The following is a 22,739-nucleotide window of genomic DNA, read 5'->3' on the forward strand; positions in this document are numbered from 1 at the left end:
GAGAAAGTGTTTAAATTTTTTATAGTGAAAGAAAAATAAAGTCGATTTTTTGGTAGTAATTTCATGATAGTATGCGATCATCAATCACATCAAAAGTAAAATTTACCAATTATTATATGCAATCTTTTTTAAGTTAAACTAAAACGAAAAAACGAAAAAAATTTTGGAAATTTTGATTTCGCAACTTATCAGTTTTAAATCCAAATAAACTGAGGTAAATCGAAACATTTGAGTATTTTAAGATGAAAAATCCACAAAGCCAAGAAAATTAACCCAACCCTTGATTATCTTGATCAACTTGGACGAAATAAAATTTTTCAGCGGATGTTTGGATTTAAACGGATATTTTTATCAAAGATATCTATCTCGGCTTGTTTGGATAACTCTTTTATTACAAAATTTTATTGTTATAAATAATTTTGTGATAATATATTGTATGATAAAAATATTTAATCCAATTTTTACGTGTCTAATGCAATAAGGTAAACTTGCCAATATTATAATTGTTTAAAAATATATTTCACAGGATAATAATCAAATAAACAAAATCACACACAACGTACTATTAAATCCATATTTCCCCTATATAATATTAACATTTCAAAAAAAGTTTTCATATTATAAATTCAGTGTGGTCTTGTTTAATATTATTTATTCAGGATGCCTATTTAACACAAAATATTTAGTTGAAAAAAAAAGGCTAAGAGTGATTTATAATGATTTAATATATTTATTTTGATGGGTCAAATTTGGCGTTACTAAAGCAATATATAGGGGAAGTGCTGTTTGAAAGGTGTGAATACACATTATATTTTTAAGGGCGGCTTTTGTATTAATATAAATATATATATTTATAAGCCAGCTGGGTATGTTTCAGAACATCCCATGGGGCATTAACTTTTTGCCCCCCTATTACACTTATTTTAATAGTACGAAAAAAATTTTATACAGACTGGCATATAAGTTTTTAGTCTACATTAAATAAATTTGTTGATAAAGGATAAAATTGTTAATGGCCTGGTTTTATCTTTTTGAAAACAAACAAGTTTTGTAAATATTAACGTTTTCGTAACCATATCTAATCTAAGTGTAAACTAATAACAGAAAAAAGTAGTGTATTGGCATTAATTCAAAAAGGATGCCGACATTTATTGTAGATTTAGAAAAACATTTCTTGTTTGTATGAAAATAATCGGTTATAGAACTCTTGTTAAACTGTTGTTTGTGGCTGGTTATATTAAAAATTTTGATTCGAGTCATCATCGCCATAGTTAATAGGGGAAGCTGTTGCGTTAGACCTAAAAAATTTTGTTAAAATTAATTTTTAGCTACCACTCTTTTTATACTTCTTAATTTGTGTATTTTAGAAAAGGTGGAAACGCATAGAAGTAGGTATGAAGATCAATTTTATTAACTAAATTAATTACATCTGCCATGAGCTTTTATTTTCTTACTTTCTCGGAACTACAAACTTTTTGTAGCAGATTTAATTTGTATGTGGCAAGAAATTAAATTTTGTATGAAAAAATTTTTCTTTAAACTTTAATTTTTGCTACCAAATTACAGGAATAATATTCGAATATTAATTAGAATAATAAATTTTCCTAGTATTCCCAAGAAACTTTTCAAAACAATTCTGACGGAAATAATTGTTTCAGGTTTGCATCAATATCAGTCAAAGTTAAAAAAACTAAGGAAACACGCTTTAGTTCAGCTAGCTACATTTTAGTTCAGCAAGCTACAAAAGCGTGTTTTTTAGTTAGCGTGTTTTTTTTTAAAATAATTATTATGGAATATTATCTGCGCTTCCACCAAAATTAAATAAATTATTTATATTATACACTCGTTTACCCTGATGATCCTAATAAGGATAATCGGACAGAATCGAAGAAAATCACTTTCAAAGATTCTGTTACATAGATATGTACCAATTTAATGAACGCTTTCAAAAAAAAAAATGCTCTATGTCCAAAAATTGGTTTCCTATGTTATTATTTCAGTTATTAAGACTTAAAAAATCGTTAATTCAGATACAGTAATAAATTCTGGTCGTTGAATAATTCAGACTGTATCATTTTTTTAATCCCAAACATTACTCGTGGTAATTCCGATATTCTTTTAGCTTATTATCTGGAATAAATATATGTCAGTGGATTTTCCAGAAATTTGATAATTATTCATTTTATGCTAATATCAGTTATATTGTAGCACGACAAAAATGTTTAAAAACAAATGTCAAAATTTCCATGAAGTAAATTATTTTGCATATTGTAATTTTAGTTGTTTTATGATAACATTAAAATTATTTTGAGTACACTTCAAATATGTAATGAACATGTACCTATTATATTTGTTATAAGTATATTTTTTTAAAAACTATTATGCATAAAACAAGAAAACAATAAAAATTTTAAACATGACTATAACAAATGATTAATAAAGCCATTGCTAATTATCAGCAAATTAAAAATTGTTGATAAAAAAATTTTAATTTGTTTATCAGTTCAATGAAAATTTCATTTTTATGTTTAGTACCAAATTTCAGTATTCATTACCAAAATAAGACGTTTAAATAAATATGGTACAATCAAAACTCTTACTTAGGTGAAACTAGTTTTCTGCTTTTTAATCGACTTCAAACAAAAAAAGGGAGGAGTTTATCAATTCGGCTGTATTTTTTTTTACTCCAGTGTTAACTCAGAACTTTCGACTGGGTGAACCGATTTGGATGGTTTGAATGATTTTGAAGCTGGTGCTTCCCGTTTGGTTCCATTTCATTTTGTTCCAGTTCTTTAAACGTCATCCATGCTCAAACCATAAAAATCTTAAATTTGCATTAAGTATGCACTACAAGAGGACGAATAACTCAATATCATGCCAACCAATTTAGATGATTCTTTTTTTAGTGACAAATTAGTTAGTGTACTTCAGATTCACTACAAATCACAAAATAAAAAAAACTTTTAACAAAAAGTAAACCGACTTCAAAAGAAAAACTTTTCCAAAACAAATTAAGATGCACTAAAAAGGAAAAAAATAACGATAATACATTGTAATTAAATGTATTGTTATTTTTGGAGTCGGTGTCAGCCAAGCTAATGTAGCAAACTGTTTTCTGTCAGAGTTGTTTCCTTGGCTGACACTGACTGCAAAAATAACAATAATTTTACTATATTTTCTTTCAAAGTGACAAATTAAATTTGTATTAAGGTCACTACGACGCTGATGATTCATAAAAATGCAAATGTTTCTCGAACCAAGAATTACTGTTTCAATAAAATCAAAATCTATTTTTTGTTTGAACTTTTAGTAATTATTTTCTACTTTTTAATTCAGGTAGCTACAAAAGCGTGTTTTTTATTTTTCATACACTACTTTTTTTAATATTGTGGAATGTTACATGCGCTTCCACCATTAAATATTTCTTAGTTAATCGTTAATCCTGAAATCAGAACATATTTTGACTGTGAGTTTGCTTTTTGACAAATATATTTAAAATACTTCAAAAATAAAAAAATATTATTATTATATTTAAAAATGTCTGGACTACATCTGTGTCAATTTTTTGATAATCGCTTTAGTAAATTTTTAAAATAAACAATATTGAAACATGAAAACATCCGGACTTGCTGATTTATGAGATTAAAGTTAGGATTAGACAATTCACCTTAATAGTATGGTAGTGATTTACTTGTATACAAATTTTTTAAGCCTTCTGCACAAATAATACTTCATAAAAGAAACTACAAAAAAAAGTAGTTCGCTTCAATAATTAAAAAATATGGATTAAAAATTAATAAGATTTATAAATAGTTTTGGCATATTTTAATTTCACAAATCAAAATAATAGAGTGTCTATTTTGTTGTATACAAATGTATAGGTTTTAATCATTAGATCCGATTTTCAAACCGACTTCTTAATCTGTTGTAAAAATTATTTGCATCTACTAATCATATTAACTTTACAAATTTTTAAATAGATTATTTTTTGCTTAAAATTATGAATATGAATAGTCATGAAAAGAAATATAACCAAAAAATTATGGTTGAAATTTTTTATTTTCTGTAAGTAATTGATAAGCAACTAATTTATCGTTTGTTTTGTTCGGCTTACGGTTATACCTTCCTTATGCGATTATCTAGCCTTAACGAAACCCGCATGTTTAAGTCTTCTTTCAAAACAAAAAATTTCCGACATCCTTTCATAATTGGCTTTCTTTATCTTACACGCTTTTTATTGTACTTTAGCCTCGCTCCTGCATATTTCCATGAGTAAGGCTAATAATATGGAAGACAAACATGCAAGACTCGTAAGATGAATTGTGTTCCATATATTTCAAATATAGTCTTAGTTATTGTTATTTATCTTGATCTTCCTTATCTCTAATTCCATAATTGAAGGAAAAACATTTCTGTTTAACTACGGGAGAATTGAAAAAAAGTATTCAGATTTTCTCTGAGAAGTTCCACCAGACGAATATTTCTTATATATTTTTGTAAGTTTCTTATAAGAAATTGTTTCCCAAATTCGTGTTAAAATTTATTATTAAAACAAATTGCAATAAAATTTATCTGATAAAACAATCACTCTATAAATATTTGGGTGTAGTTATCACTGAATAAAAAAAATTAAAAAACATATGGCAAAGTTCATCAATTAAATATGAAATAATTATTAATTTATTTCAAATAATTATTTTTTTGTTGCATTCATCAACACTTTATAACGTGGTGTTAAAACATTTGTTGGTTTTTTACTGTTATCATTATTTTAAAAAAAATATATTTAATTCTCTGATATAATGCTTTGTTTACAAAATGTATCAGAGGGAATCATATATTCTGTATTATTTTATTTTTAAAGAAAGAGACACATAAATTTATAGAAGCACTGAGTTGTATTTTGTTTGAATTACTAACAGACCATAGAAAAAATATGTTTTTCGAATAGAATTAATAGCACAGACCTGAATTGAATTTCATGAAATATTTTTCATAAATTTTGAAATATTGAATTCGAATCTGACCTGAAAATTGCTCCATCAGTCAGGTTTCATAGGAATATTCACTTAAAAAAGAAAAATTTCATTGTATGATATTGATTTGTGTAATTTATTTTTGAAAAGTTTAATTGTCCGGTTAAATATTAAGTACAGTTTGGAGATTCTTGAATTCATTTTCATGAAATTGTCTGATATAAAGAATGAAATTGTTGGTAATTCCTGATGTAAGAAATATATTTTGGTGTTCAATTTGTTAAAGAAATTTTATTTCAGTGGCCATATTAACAAAACAAAGCATTTCAAAATTCAAGTTAAATTGTTTATATCAATTTTGTTTATCAAAATAGCTTATAAATATAACTACTCTCGTAAATGATCCTCTTTTCTGAAACATTCTGTAAATAAAAATAATGATTTTGCATTATTATTACATTACTGAGTGCTTAATTCGAAAATTCTGTAGAGATCTGCTAGATGATTTATTATTATAATTTTAAATATTGAGTAAGTATTAAGTTTTTTGAATTATTTTGACCAAAATAATTATATTTTCTTGGGCTGTTAACCAAGTGATCCTAAGCAAATAAGTTTAAATTGAAATTTTCGAAGTAAATTAAATTACTGTTGGGAAATTAAAAATATTCTCTAAAATAGTTTCTCAAAAGTTAATTAATTTTAATCATGAAACGTCCAACAACTCGTATAAGAATAGTTTAAGTTAATTATTGATATTATCGGCTTGGTCTTTAAATGATAACTATATCATTAAAAAAAAATTAATAGAAGTGTTTCAAAATATTTCTAATTCATTATATTGTATTAAGTGCTATTATTTTGGTTAAAAAGTGATTTTAAAACACCGATACTTACACCATACATCAATAATCATTTTCATTATCTATATTAGTGTTAAAGCATTGGGTAAATTGGTGTACCTTGGCGTCAATATATACGACTACTTCTCAGTTTCTTCAAAGAACTTTGTATCTATATGATAACAACTATACAGACATAATCTATGTTCCAGGAGGCAAACAGTCGAGAGAAAGAATACTTTTGTTTTAAAGTAAAAAGGGAATTAAATTTTAAAGTATAAAATGTAAAAAATATTTTGCTCTACTACTAATTAATTTATAAATTGACTATTGCGGTTTGTGTTGAAAAGCATATTCAACCTAAATAAAACCTTGATAGATATTTTGTTATGCTATACGAAACTTCATGTATGATGGATCAAAGTAGTGTTCTGTACCAGTTAAATATAGCAACTATGTTGACATAATCTATGGACCAGGAGGCAAGCAAGCGAGATTTGATTTATTAATAATTATCCATGAACTTTTGTTTTACGAAATAAAATTTTAAAGAGTAAAACGTAAATAGTTTTGCTCTACTACTTATTATTTTTAATCTTATGATAAGTTCGTTTTTTAATGTCTTGAAGAAAAAGTACGATGTTTTCGATGTTTCAGTTACATTGTGAACTATGAAGAGGGTAAAGCCCCTCTCCTCCAACTAAAATAGTGAGTATATGTAGTTTAAGTATGATAAATATTGAGTATTTGCACCGTGTGTGAGTTTTATTGGAGGCGTTTCCACGGTAACGATACACTACTTTAATTATAGAATTATATGGATGCATATATAATTGTATGGATTGCATTTATGACATACATTGAAAATTTAATATTATTGTCTCACAAATTTAAATAAATAATTATGATAATTTACATTTGTCCAATTTGATTTCTTATTTTCACAAATTAATACATTAAGTTTAATTAATTAGTGTTTTTCAATAATTTTAGTTTGACATTTTCTATAACATTAACATGTAAAGAATTGCAAATTAGTCATAACAGTCTCCTTTATCACAAAAATTTTTCATTGAAAGTGCTGGCATCGATTTAATTGTCCCTACCATGACTACGCACACAACGATATCACGATACAACATTTTCCCATATAATTAAAAATATAATTTTCATGTATATAGGTAATATGAACATATGTTCAAATTTTCATATGAAAAACATCAATTATTCTTCTATTAATAAAAGCATATGTAACACTGATATTAACGCCCTAATATTTTTTAACGAATGGGTATAATTACACAATTCTGTATATACTACACACATATATGTTTATACTTAATCAGTATAATTACTTTGTAAACATTCATAATATTTTTGGTTGATTGAGCACGAAAGAAAAAATTGGGTAATAATATTATTTAAAATTTTCATTAAAAAATCATATTTGGAGATATTAAAAAGTAACTTCCATTATCAAAGTATATATGGGTATGTTTAGCTGACAGTGATTTATCGGTAAAAGTCGAGTCAACACGCTAACGCTAGTATTTTTAACAGCCCAGTATAGGAAATCGAAATTTTCAACATATATTAGGACGGACTTCATAGTTAGTATGAGAAAGTCATAAATACCAATTTGGGGAAGAATTATGTGTATGTACGTACATACGGAGGTACGTACGTTCGTGGTCATTTTTTTCCTGATAGATAGCGCTCGAACGAAAAACTATATCGACTTCATTGAGGTATTGATCAGAACGTATTACCGGCAATATGATTTGAAATGAATTTCATAACATTCGATCGAAAGAAGAGTCGTTTTCAAAACATTCTCAAAAGAAGATTCGAAAAATTTTTTATTATACTGAGAAGTTATTCGTGTGGACCTCAAGGTCTAACAAAATGAACAGTTAAATCTATGCGCTCAAGTGTCGAAAGCTTTATTACACAGCCCAAAAAACTATCAAATAGAATTAAACGAGCTTACTTATCTGTTAATGTTCTTATAGCAATAAATAATTTTTTGCTCATACTTAATTCAAGAAAATATTTAATTCATGTGTTTGCCTGCTTAAAAATAAAATATGGCAAATAATTATTTTTTGAACCAAAAAAGTCTTTACTTTTCCTTGTGCTTGTAGAGATGTTTATCCATATCTGATCTATTTTTAAATTCAGACCGATTCAGTTCTCAACTACCTACAAATTAAAAACTACAGGAAAAGATTAGGTATGCTTATTTTAGAGTTTGCCTTCAAAGAGCATATAAATATAATTGAGTGTAGCTTACAAATAAATTTAATTAACTAGTATACCTGCATTATGCAAAACCAAGGTCAATCAATTAGTAATACTTAATATGGATGGATATTACACAAATGAGGAAAATGAGGGTTCGGTAAAGTCAGATATCAAACGCGAGGTGTATTTGCCGTACAGAAAGGAATAAACTGAGTTGGCTATACAGTGATGGCAATAGAAATTAGGTCACAGATTCGCTTTGATAACATTTTTTGTTTATTATTTTTATTAGCTAACATTTCCCACTCTTGTGGTTGACATGTTCCATTCAAATTAAATGTATCGTGGCAAAGATAAATCGAAAGTCTACCTTTGAAAAAAACTTTTTAGTTTATCGGTTCAAAACGTCGTATTGAATTGAAACTTCGCATACTTTTCTAGGATCAATGGCAATACAATAATTTAATAAATTTTTCCGATTAATCTTACCAGGATCTTTAGGATTCCACAACCAAACCAAAACATCTTTGATGGTGGAAGTGCAGATAAAATTTCAAAATATCAATGAGTGGGTAATAGTTTTAAAAACTAAAAAACCACGCTTTTGTAGCTAGCTGAACAAAAAATAATTTCTATAAGTTAAAAAAAAAATAGAGTGATTTAGAGCTAGTTTTCAATTCTATTAACATTTTATGGACATTAATCACATACCTGCTCTTGCCTGCATTTAGTCACGGGTATCGTACTTCAAAATTCCGCCCAGATCGAACTAGTATTGCCTAATGGAAGTTACTGATGAATGAATTTAGCTATATATTAATAAAATAATCATGCAAATATTATATGGCTTTTAAAACAACATATTGTCTATTAAATACCTTCCAAATAATAAAAATAATAATAATATTTTTATCAAATTATTACAATTTGAAGTACTTTGCACATACTTGACAATATTATCCACTATATCATATTATTATAATAGGGAGTAAATCATTATTAATAATAATATTAGTAAGTTAAGATAACACTCATGAGTAATTAAAAATCTGGTATGAAATAACATTTATTACACTTAACAACCTTCATAATACCATATGTAAAAAAATATCACGTAGGAACTGCGTAAACTAAAGAAATTTCTTTTTAAGAATAATTAAAAATGAAATTATTCCATCACACAGGTTAGATAGTTTCATTTCCTTACCAATTGAGGACTAAACTCGTAACTAGTCTATTGGCTGAAAAAGCTTACAGACAACTAGTTGTAAAATTGCCTGCAACTTAATCTTAATTTCTGTTGATTCTTATCTGATCATATTTTCTTTTTAAATTATTATCGAAATTTTGTGACAACGCATAATATTTGTACCATCACCAAAATGAAATACACAGGACTGTTTAGTAAGATGTTACTTCTTTAAATGGAAAATACACATTGTTCAAAAAGATTTTACTACTTAAATGACAGAGACGGTAATTTTGAGAGCATATTATAGAAGTTACACATTATTAACTGTTATTACATATATAATAGAATATTCTTTGTATATTGTGCTCTTAAAATACGTTCTCCTTCAGTTAAATGGTCATATCGTTTTTTAAAAAGTGTCTCTTCCACTTGACCCCCTTACTATTGTAATAACGATTGGGCTCATTTTGCGTTACTCCGATTTAAAATGACATCACATCTGAACAACAACAATAGTAAAGTTTCTTTGAAGAGGAAATTCGTCAAAAAACATTTTAATATAGTTTTTCATTGAAATTTTTATTTGTTATTATCTAGATGTTTTTCTAGAAATTTATTGCAACTGTAAGATATTTTTATAGGTAAACATAAAAATAATCAACAATTTTTGTAAAAAAAAAATTATCGATATTAATTATATTAGTTGTTTTATAAAATAAAAGTAAAGAATTTTCTAAGACGGAAAGTTAGAGGCTTGCTTTGAAAACAAAAAATAGGCAGTTTAATTAATGTTGATAAAGAATTACGTGTCGAGATTTCAGATTTCTGGAAAATATTCCGATAAAATAAAAACAAAATCCGGCGTTTTTTTTTAAGCGAACGTTGTCTCGTTATAAGCAATTAAAAGTATTTTCACTTAAGCAATTGATCTAAAAGGATAGTTCTGAAGATGAAAATATAATTCTGAAATGAAATTCACGTGTAATAGTTTTAAAGTGATTATAATTTGAAGTCTTACTTAAGCTAAGAAACTTTTCTAGAAATACGTTTGAAATTGTAAATTATCCAATACTTACTCAAAAATTAGTTCCAGCAATTTGTTTACAGTTTATTAGATATAACGGTTTATTTTCCATAAGAAACTATTACGTTTAACGTTAAAATGTTTAACCCACATCAATCAAATTTCTAGAACAGTAAATTACACTTCTAGTTTTTAATTTTATTCAAAAAAATTGATCTTTAACTAACCGTATAAGCGTTTCAAATTGTTGAATATATTTTGAGATTTTTATAATAAAAATATTAAATACAGTTGAGGATACATTGTCAAAAAAGAATAATAACTCCACTTTTGAAAGAAGTGCGTCAACAACTTTTCACAAAACAAATCTTTTTTATGTTGTTTTATGTCAAGTATTTCAATATTTGACATAGTCGGTAAACTCAGAGAGATTCTCTGATTTACAACAGTGATTTTAAATAATAATTTTGTCTATGTTATTTTTACGGATGTTTGGATCCGTTCTTTAGTTTTAATATAAAGTTTCATGGAAATAATTTATTCATTTTTGTCAATAAGCTTTTGTGTCTTCATCTAAACACTCAGTTGCAATCATACAGGCTCGTTTCTTATAAGGCTCGTTTCGTTTAAAATAAAATAAAAACATTGTCAGTCATGGCGACTGTCGCTGGATGTGAAAACTTAAAACTTCGTAATAACTGAGTGTGTCTATAATAATAACAATTATTATAAAATGATAAACAAATCAAAAAATTAATGCCATCTACGAACAGTAATCAGAAAGGGTCAAAGAAGGGAATCACTTAGTTAATATTTAATTGTACAGCTTTAATTATTATCACACGGGTGTTGTTTTTTCGATTGAAAAAATTTTATTTACCTAGGTTACGGTGTAATATCTATGCTATATTCATAGCATGTTGATGACTATGGCTATATTCATGCCAAGTAGCATGACGATAGCAATCAATATTCGTAGAATGTTGCTTTTTCACTTCAAAATATAGAAATTTTTTTATCAGATTTTTTCTCTTTACATATCCTTATGTCATTACAGTACACTTTATATAATACTTCTTAAATTAAAAGAGCCTGGTAAAATACTTCCTCAATAGCATAAACGACAAAAAAAAATTAAGTTCTATCATATTTTGTTTTGAGTTTTTATTAAAAAAAATTAATTAAAAATGTATCTTTGCTTTTAAGTTGCAAGGTCGTTTTAACATTTCCACATAATAAAATTTACCGGTAATATAAAATAATATTAAGTCATCTATAAATGTCTTATCAATTTTTCAACATGTTTCGTTTAAAAAAAAAACATTATTTTTGTTTTAAAATACATGCTTGACTAAATAGTCAAATTTTATTTAATTTGTTAACAAAAAAGAGCCGTGCGCGATTCTATACAAACAAACTATTAATAACAAGATGGAAACTGGATATTTATATAAAATGACAAAAAAAAAAATCATTATTTTAGTGTTCCGTACCATTTTTATTTTGAGCTAGGACTGTTTTTATTTTGAGCTAACTACCATTTTTATTTTGAGCTAAGACAGGATTTTAAACAAAGAGAGAAAACTCCAATCTATAAAGACTGTGATCATGTTTCTAGTAATGTGTGACAATAAATAAGAACATGAGCTATATGAGAGCGAAGGATTGAGCTTAAGTACATTGGCAGAGAAAACAAAAATGATCTGACAAAATTGCGTTGTCTTGTATCACACAAATTATTTACAGATAATCATTTTCTGAATTTGAATGATTTTTCAATTTTAAATACCTATAAAAGTAATTGATGAAATTTTCGAATCGAAAAGAAAATTTATAAATGATGTACTTAAACAAAAGCCAAGATAATTTTAACAGATTACTGAATGTTACCGAACCATAACACTAGAGTTAGATCCCACACATAATCGAATAATTTTTTCTTAACTTATCTTCGGATATTATAAACTATTTTATAAAAGATTATGATAGGTATTTTTTTACTGATTAAAAACCAATACCGTATTTTATACAGACAGGCAGTGATGACAATAAGTCAGAGCATGTGAACTTGTTAGAAAATATTATTTTATAGATTTATGTTATTATTAGTATTTACGAGACACGCTAACCCGTTGAAAAATGAACGCATGCCTTTCTGTGTTTTGCCATTGCTAACACCGCACTAAATATTTTAATAATTATTATAATTTAAAAAAAAAACCATTTCGGACCAATTAAGTGTAGCCATTATTTTAAAATGATAGTTTTAAAATTAAAGAATGTAATTTTAAGTTGCAAGACTAAAATTCGATTGCTTTACTAGTGTGCATCCAGTATTAGTTCTTAGGTGTACGATCTACTTCAGCCTTACCTTAGTTCAAGAAGCAAATATTCGAAATTTAGTCGTCTTAAAATAATCTCTAAAAAGTGTTGCTAGTTCTTGTACTGATTAAATTATCTGATGTTTACAAGTAGTGGGGAGAATTTACATGGCTATTAATGCTCAAAGCGTTAAGGTATAATGTCCTTTAAAGTTTAGTTCATAAAAACATGCTGAATACTTATACATCGTTAGTGTACATTTACAAATAATGCACTCAGTTTCATATTGTAAGCTTGATAAAGTGGTATTATTTCGTTGGTTTTGAACTGAAAGTCTGTAAAAAAGGTTTAAACATATGATTTAATTTTAGTCAACTGATACATTTAATTAGACAAAAAGTTCCAACTTTGATAGCGAATATCTTTTTTAATTGACGCAGAAAAAGTTTTGAATTAAATAATTATCAAGGGAACAGTTAATATTATTTAAAAAGATCAGATGCCTTTTTCTTTGATACGGAATTCGTCTTATCGTGATAAAAGTATGACTCACATCTACTCAAATGTTTATTTCATTCAGTAAAAAAGTGGGTGTACGGACATTCTACCTTAAAGAGTTATGTTATAATTTGGTTATTGAACTGATTTCCATATTTTTCATGTTTTTGTTTGTTTCCGCTATAATGTTTATAGAAATCAATCAGGGATTTTTTGATGAAAAGTTTTTTTGAATGTAGAATCTATATTGATGCAAATTTCAATTTTAAAAGTTTTCTTTAATGGTTTGTATATTGTACAGAGGATGTTTAATATCATGCTGTATTTATGATTATAAAAATTTTTATTAAGAATTATTATTATATACGTGTATTGGGCGTGGTTTATAATATAAAATTATTGAATAAAACCAACCCTGTTTTATTTTAACATCCAGTTACAAATAAACGTTAACGAAAAAGGAATACAATCGTATTATATACAAGTAAGCTTGACGAACGCATTCAAGCGTTTATTATTTATTAACTAAAGGTGTATTTATTTTATGAATGTTTTTGTGTATAAAATCTTACCTTTACCTATACTTTATTAGGTAGGCAGCTATCTACATAGGTATCTATATTTATTATATAAAATATATATACATTATATTTTAAGTACCTACATACTAGTATTTCACCCTTAAACTTTACCCCTAATTTATGTGTTATTTGAATATCGTTAGTTACCTGGTAACTAATTCATATCAATTTTTATTATTAATGTTTTATTAAGTTTTACTCTGTGTTTGACAAAAAAAAATGGTTGAAATCTATGATGTAAATGAAACAATATCGATGTCTTTGAATGTATTTGTCTTTGTATCAACGCCGGATTAACCAGGGGCTAGCGCGAGCTTAAGCCTCGGGCCCGGGTTGCTCCGTTACGGTGGACGAGTCAGTGTAGTATGGGTGTCTGGCCCTTACTGGTTGCCGATGCACACAATACTTCTGGTAGATGGTCCTATTCAATGTTTTAATATTACTTATGCTAACATAGATACGATTCGTTGTGTGCGTAGTCGTGGTAGGGACAATAAAATTGATGCCAGCGCTTTCAGTGAAAATTTTGGCGATAAAGGAGGCTGTTATGACTAATTTGCAATTCTTTACATGTAAATGCCAAATTAAAATCATTGAAAAACACTAATTAATTAAACTGAATGCATAAAAAATAATGCAAATAAAAAATCAAATTGCATAATAATATTTTATGAAGGTAAATTATTTATTTAAATTTGTGAGACATTAATATTAAATTTTCAATGTAAGACATAAATGCAATCCATACAATTATATATGCATCCATACAATTCTATAATTAAAGTAGTGCATCGTTACCATGGAAACGCCTCCAATAAAACTCACACACGGTTCGAATACGTATCTTGCTCTAATACTATCCCAGCATTGTGAAAATAAAATTAAAAATATGATAAAAAAAAATAATATTATTTAATAAATTTGAAAATCTGTGAAAATTATATTTTATGAAAATAAAATTTCAAAATATAATATAAAATTATATTACATAAAAGGATTTTATTAGAATGTGAAAATATATTTTAAAACTCAAAAATATGGAGAGATGCTGGGCCCTTGAATTAAGTAGATCGTTTTAGGCTGTCTATGCGTTCCTGAAATCCTGTCAATCAGGGAATGATCAAAAAAAAATATCATAAAAGGTTCAGTCTTATTTAATAACTTCAAAAATCTGAATTAAACAGTCTTACTATTATTACATCAAAAATACTATTACAAATATAAATACTATTATTACAAATAGTTTATTATCACTACATACAAAAAAAAAAATCTATCTTTATCACAATAGAAAATTTATTATCATTTTGAAAATAAACTCTCGTACAATACTTTAAGCATAATTCTGCCAATAAATATATATAAGTCTATTATTTTTTTTAAAATACCTCTATGAACATCGAATGTCAAATCAATTGAAAAATATGCGTAGTATTTTGAAAATTGAAGTGATAAACCGTACTTCCACTGTTTTCAAGAAAAATAAATAAAATGTAGAAAATAATACATTCAAACAAAATGTCACCACAGTTAGTGATACTTTTTATGTTTAGAGGTATCAAAAATTAATTAACCTAAAAGGTTTGTACCACAGAACAGTGTATACTTTGGAAAAATATAAAAATATACAAAATATTAAATTACTGTGAATAAACCGTTAAATAATTCAAAATGGATTAACTGACACTCAAAAAATACTGCCATGAGGAGCATAGTGTCCATGTTTGGAAGGATCATGAAAGATTCTTCATAATACATTAAAACAATGGAAACAACAAATTTATCAACTCAAGTTCAAAACACAGGCAACTTAGAAAACCCTTTTTTTTTTTAAATTAATATTGATTTGCCCAAAGCAACAAAAACGACCCTAAATTAAAAAAAAACATCATCTACATATAATTGTATAATTATTAAATTATATTATAATTACTATTTTGTATTAAAAAGAAAATATTACCTTGTGTTACATTATTTGATTCAAAAAATACCTGACTTTTTCCTTTTAAATAGATGAAACCACATAGCGGACCGTCTCCCAAACTTTAGGCAAATAAAAATCCAAACAAAATTTAATACATCTCAAGTTTAATGATGAGCAGTTGACTCGACAAAATTTCCATGCAAAAGAGAATGGTTCTCTTCAAAAAATTTGCGATAACATCTCGCAAGAGAAGGTGAGAAGATAGTCTCATCCTTGTCTAACAAAATTTGTTTTTATATCCTTGTCTAACAAAATTGTTTTTATTTTTGTTTCGAAAACAGTCGCTTGGTTAAAAGAAAAAAATCAAGTACCCTTTATTAACAAAAAAAAATAATCTCACCCCAGGGGGCAAAAAAAAAATTAGCGAGATGCTAATTATTAATGAAACTAAATAGAAATTAAATTAGCTTAGTGAAATAAGGCAGTTAGAAAACTAGAAATATGAGAAATTACCCGTCAACGAATACAACCACTTCGATGATGACCTCATTTATAATATGGCCGAAGATTGTAGATTGACATTCCAAAAGTTGACTTATTGCTGTTAGTGGGTTTTAATCTAACCGATGTTGGAGATGTGAATTTCTGTATCTTATACGGTCCGTTGTATTTCGCTGTAAATTTGGCTGATTTATTTTTGTTGATGTTCGGCGCCAAATTTTTAACCATCACCAATTGTCCAATTCTGTACTTTGAAACTGATGGTCTGTTCAAAGTTCTGTTAAGACGTTGTTGATGGGCGAGTTTTAATGCATCGTTAATTTGCTGTTGCGACGGTTTAACAGAGCTTGTGACTAAATTTGTTAGCTCGTTGATGATAATAAATGGCGTTATTAATTTTCTTCCGAAATAAACTTCTGCTGGTGTAGTGTTTATAGTATTCTTAAATGAATTGTTGTAGTTAAATATTACAAAGTTGAGAAATTTCGACCAATTTTTGTGTTGAATCGAATACTCTTTAAGAATGCACCCCAGGTTGTACTTAATTTGCTTATTAAGACATTCGCTTTTGTTGGATGATGGCGTATAACTCGAACAATAGGACGCTCTGATTCCATTGTTGAATAGGAAGGTCTTCCATTTCACAGACGAAAACGCAGGACCGTTGTCAGATACCACCACCGTTGCGTATCCATTTTGTAGAAATATCTTCTGCATCATCGAAATAGCCGTATCCGTCGTCTGTTTCTTGCACGGATATGCAAAAGCGTATTTACTGTACCCATCTACAACAGAAAAAATATATTTGTAGTTTTCGGGAGATTTAATAATAGGACCGATAAAGTCAACGTAAAGAGTATGAAAGGTGAATTCGGGAATGGAACTGCTCAATTGGACCTTATCATTACGTGTATAAGGTCTAATCGCCTGACAGACTTTACAGGTTCTGACATAATCCCTAACCTTTGCATACAAGTTTTTATAATAAAAGATTTTACTAATTTCACGGAACGTTTTAATAACCGAACAATGCGCTGCATATTTAGAGTCGTGAAAATATCTCAACACATAATTCAATAATGACTCGGGTAATAAAATTCGTTTTAGGTGATTCCTACCCACAAGTTTGAAAACTAATCCATCCTTGATGCAAAAATTAGGGACATTCATCTTAGCCTTAAGGTTGCGATAAATGATTTCACATTCAGGTGAATTTCGTTGTTCTTGTTTGATGGATAGAAAATCAAAATTCGTATTGTTTATAACGTTCAAAGAGTCCAATTGAACATCATTCCGAATTTGTTCACTAAGCAAATCTAAATCAGATGAATCCAGAGAAGAGGTTATCTTTTTAATTAGAATTGCATAACCTGGGTCCGCGCTATGCAATTCTTTAATTTTAACAAATTTATCATTTGATTCTTGCTCTAATTTATTCTCGCTATTCACTATTGTATCATTTGATTCGTATAGTCTAGAGAGGAAATCCGCCATTTTATTATGCTCTCCTTTGATATGTTCCGGAGTGAAATCATATCGGGATATTTTAAGAATCCACCTGGACAGCTTATTGAATTTATTTGGTGTATTAAATATCCAAAGAAGAGAACGACAATCAGTTTGGAGAATGAAGTGGCGATCTGTTAAAAAATCTTTAAATTTATCTAAAGCGGTTATAACTGCTAACATTTCCAACTCGTGACTATTATACCTTAATTCTGCAGAATTCAATTTTCTAGAGCAGTACATAATTGGATGTAAACCATCCTCATATTTCTGAAGTAAAACTGCCCCCAGTCCAGTCGATGAACCGTCAGTTTGTAACACAAAAGTTCTTTCAAAATCCGGATGTTTTAAAACTGGAGCATTAGTTAGAGCTTTTTTTAGTGTTGAAATAGCTTCCAGATGCACATTCGTAATTTTGAATTTGATGTTCTTTTTCTTTAAATCATTCAGTGGTGCTACAATCTGACTGAACATAGGAATATATCTGGCATAAAACGCAGCCGCTCCTACGAGCCTCATAACTTCTTTAACGTTTTTAGGTATAGGCATTTCATTAATAGCCTGAACTTTTAAAGGGTCAATAAAACGACCTTCAGCGGATATAACGCTACCTAGTAAACGTACTCTAGACATGCAGAAACGAGCTTTGTCTAAATTAATTGTGATACCGAGTGTTTTAATTTTAGTGAATAACAAATTTAAATGATTTAGATGAGATTCGACGTCCGAAGAATGAACAATCAAGTCATCATAATATATTAAAAGAAAATTATGCCGAAATTCGGCTAAACTAGAGTTCAAAAATCTTGATAAGGCCTGGCTTGAGACAGATAAACCGAAAGGGCAGCGATTATAATGCCAAGTACCGTATTGCGTGACGATTGCAGTAACATGTTTCGTGTCCTCTGACAATTTAATTTGGTGAAACGCGCTTTTCATGTCCAAAAGCGTGAAAACCTTCGAATTACCTAAACTGGCAAAGATATGGTTAATATTAGCTGAACTCATTGGATCAAATTCGATATGTTTGTTAAGGAATCTGTAATCTGCGACTAAACGATAAGAGTCATCTTTTTTTTTAACAAAAAATACAGGTGAGCTATAATTTGAATTTGAAACAGAAAGAATTCCTTGTTTCACTAGCTGCTGTATATGTTGATCCAAAAGTTTAGCTTTATCAGGTGCTAAATAATATGGTGCTTTACAAACCGGAATGTTATCTTTCAACTTAATTTTATATTCATAATCCTTAGCAAGGCCAGGGATTTCTGAAAAAATACATTTATATTTTTTTATTAAAGAATCTAACATTTTAGTTTGTTTGGCACTCATATTAATTTTGGCTTCACAAATCGTGTTAATAATTCGATTATTACTGTTAAAACCAGCAAAGGGAATTTCGATATTAGGTTCAAAATAAAATTTAATAACTGATTTGAAAAAATCGAGAATAATATTACAATGTTTTAGCGATGTAACACCCAAAATCGCGTCAAAGGGGAGACTGTCGATAATGTAAAAGTTTTGGTTCCAAGAGAATTTGTCAATTTTAAAGTGTAGATTGACCAAATAGGAACATTTTAAAAAATTATTACCAGGTAATGAAATTGTTTTATTAGTTGATTTAGTGATTATATTTTTATCAATAAGTTGTAATTTTTTTAGGGTTGCGGTTTTAATCGCGTTAATAGAAGCCCCTGAATCAAACAGTGTTAAAATGGGATAACCTAGAATAAAAATAGTTTGTAAAGGTAAAGAAGATGAATTTAAATTTAAATTAAATAAATAAAATTTAGGGTCTATTATTAGTTTTTTGGTTTTGAAATATTTGGTGATCCATTATCTTTGTTGATCCGTTTAAAACAATGCCTAAAATCGTGATTAGTGCCTTTGCAATATGTACAAAAGTATTTGTTTGTAGAATTAGTTTTTTGTTGAGTTGAAGCATTTGCAATTTGAATTGGTGGCAACATTCTAGATTGAATTTCTTCCATTTTTGTGATCAGCCTTGACAAATCATTATAAGTTTCGGGTATTTGATTTAAACCCATAATTGTCAAGATAGCCGTATTGGCATGAGCAAAAATAATTTCAATTATCTGTGCTTCAGATAATTCTTTTAGTAGTATTTTACTGAATTTTATAATGGATGCAGCAAAAGTGGAGAACTTTTCTGTATCAGGTTGAGTTCGCCGTACCAGTTTATCAACCAATAGTTGCCTCGTCAAAGGTGGGATATAAATTTCGAGTAAGTTGTTTTTAATTGCTTCCCAGTCTAATGAACGAGCTATGCAAGATGCCCAGAAAGCTTGTGCATTTAACGCACATCTATTTATTAATGATTTTAAGAGCATTTCTAACGGTAAAAAATTAATGTCGATTAAATGTTGTGTATCAACTATGAATTCCACAACTTTTTCTGGAATCGATATATCTAGAATAGTAACTTTATTAATGAACGAGTCAATACTCGGCTTAGCAAAAAAATTAGTTTGATGACTAGCTTGGTCTGGTCTTAAAGGTAAAGCATTGTTTGATAAACTGATCGTTAAATTGGATAAAGTTTGAGTTAATAGACTTATCTGTGAATTTTGTTGAAGAATTTGGTCTTGCATCACTGTCATTTGGTTTGCCGAAGTATTCAGTATGTGCGATGTAGCCGCCACTTGAGTCGAAATTGCTGCTATGTTGATTGCTGACGCAGCACTTGGTGTTGTGAACAAGTCATCCCGTGTTGGTGAAGGACCTGGTTGATTACCACCTTGACCACCTGGTAAAGGTTGCGGAGTGCCAGCAGTATCAGCACCTCTTCTTGTCGTTGGCATGGTGTTTTAATAAAATGTAAAGACAGATAGAAATATTTGACCAAATATGTAAAAAAAATATATATATTAAATCTGTAAATAAATATTATTAATAAATAAAAGATATAATAGAGTTTGATTTAATTCCCAATTGACAAGATAACTTTAATGAAAGGAAATTACATGAAGCCTTTTTACTTGCTACCATGTGAAAATAAAATTAAAAATATGATAAAAAAAAATAATATTATTTAATAAATTTGAAAATCTGTGAAAATTATATTTTATGAAAATAAAATTTCAAAATATAATATAAAATTATATTACATAAAAGGATTTTATTAGAATGTGAAAATATATTTTAAAACTCAAAAATATGGAGAGATGCTGGGCCCTTGAATTAAGTAGATCGTTTTAGGCTGTCTATGCGTTCCTGAAATCCTGTCAATCAGGGAATGATCAAAAAAAAATATCATAAAAGGTTCAGTCTTATTTAATAACTTCAAAAATCTGAATTAAACAGTCTTACTATTATTACATCAAAAATACTATTACAAATATAAATACTATTATTACAAATAGTTTATTATCACTACATACAAAAAAAAAAATCTATCTTTATCACAATAGAAAATTTATTATCATTTTGAAAATAAACTCTCGTACAATACTTTAAGCATAATTCTGCCAATAAATATATATAAGTCTATTATTTTTTTTAAAATACCTCTATGAACATCGAATGTCAAATCAATTGAAAAATATGCGTAGTATTTTGAAAATTGAAGTGATAAACCGTACTTCCACTGTTTTCAAGAAAAATAAATAAAATGTAGAAAATAATACATTCAAACAAAATGTCACCACAGTTAGTGATACTTTTTATGTTTAGAGGTATCAAAAATTAATTAACCTAAAAGGTTTGTACCACAGAACAGTGTATACTTTGGAAAAATATAAAAATATACAAAATATTAAATTACTGTGAATAAACCGTTAAATAATTCAAAATGGATTAACTGACACTCAAAAAATACTGCCATGAGGAGCATAGTGTCCATGTTTGGAAGGATCATGAAAGATTCTTCATAATACATTAAAACAATGGAAACAACAAATTTATCAACTCAAGTTCAAAACACAGGCAACTTAGAAAACCCTTTTTTTTTTTAAATTAATATTGATTTGCCCAAAGCAACAAAAACGACCCTAAATTAAAAAAAAACATCATCTACATATAATTGTATAATTATTAAATTATATTATAATTACTATTTTGTATTAAAAAGAAAATATTACCTTGTGTTACATTATTTGATTCAAAAAATACCTGACTTTTTCCTTTTAAATAGATGAAACCACATAGCGGACCGTCTCCCAAACTTTAGGCAAATAAAAATCCAAACAAAATTTAATACATCTCAAGTTTAATGATGAGCAGTTGACTCGACAAAATTTCCATGCAAAAGAGAATGGTTCTCTTCAAAAAATTTGCGATAACATCTCGCAAGAGAAGGTGAGAAGATAGTCTCATCCTTGTCTAACAAAATTTGTTTTTATATCCTTGTCTAACAAAATTGTTTTTATTTTTGTTTCGAAAACAGTCGCTTGGTTAAAAGAAAAAAATCAAGTACCCTTTATTAACAAAAAAAAATAATCTCAATTGTAGTAAATTCCATCCAATGCATACCGTGATGCACATGTTACAAAAATATACATGTTTTTGCGTTGATCGTTAAAGCCCATAAGTCGACTTATAATTCCAAGAAATTTTGGTTGGTATAGACGATATATCGTTATAACCGATGCTCTTATATGTGATTAAATCTTATACGTGTTTATTTAGGGATTCACTCGAGACCTTTCAATTTCGTCATTATAATCGATATCGTTATGATCATTTATGAATTGATAATAAATATCTAAAATACGCAAACACTTATCTAGATCAATTAACTAATTTTGAAAGCGGGATAAATAAAATTTAAATATTTTAAGGTAACAATGAAATACGTTTTCAAAAAAATTGAGCACGTGATATGCAAAACAATGTTGTAAAGATGAGGTTAGATGCAAAAATATTCCAAGACAAAAAAAGAAATTAATGCAATACTGTTCTTTGTATTTAAAATAATCACTTGAAGATATTAAAATATAAGCAAAATATATATCATTGAAAAGCAAACAAGCAGACAGCTTGGGTTTGCAATTAAAATAATGATGTTGAATGTTATATGCTAATATTTTTCAACACCAGACAATATTTTATACAAAAAGGTTACAACATGTCTGTATACATAATTTTTTTTTTTTTTTGTAAACACT

General features: G+C 27.7%; 2 protein-coding genes across 2 annotated transcripts in view; one reads left to right on the forward strand and one right to left on the reverse strand.

Moving 5' to 3' along the window:
- Positions 1-22,739, forward strand: part of LOC123296848 (homeobox protein caupolican) — a 93,806-nt gene that overhangs the window by 16,269 nt on the left and 54,798 nt on the right. The gene's annotated exons all lie outside the window — the stretch shown is intronic.
- Positions 16,014-20,618, reverse strand: LOC123296849 (uncharacterized protein K02A2.6-like). The gene is made up of 2 exons (XM_044878525.1): positions 20,189-20,618; positions 16,014-16,889 (listed from the first exon to the last, which is right to left on the reverse strand). Exons 1-2 carry the CDS (start codon positions 20,433-20,435, stop codon positions 16,150-16,152), a joined length of 987 nt encoding a protein of 328 aa, XP_044734460.1. The 5' UTR covers positions 20,436-20,618; the 3' UTR covers positions 16,014-16,149.

This window comes from Chrysoperla carnea, chromosome 3 (genome assembly GCF_905475395.1).
Source record: "Chrysoperla carnea chromosome 3, inChrCarn1.1, whole genome shotgun sequence".
Taxonomy (NCBI): domain Eukaryota; kingdom Metazoa; phylum Arthropoda; class Insecta; order Neuroptera; family Chrysopidae; genus Chrysoperla; species Chrysoperla carnea.

Coding starts and splice junctions, on each gene's coding strand:
- LOC123296849 (XM_044878525.1), bottom strand. CDS start 20,435: ATGCCAACGACAAGAAGAGGTGCTGATACTGCTGGCACTCCGCAACCT. Junction 16,890..20,188: donor TCAACAAAATTCACAGATAA/GTCTATTAACTC, acceptor TTTCTGTTGTAG/ATGGGTACAGTAAATACGCT.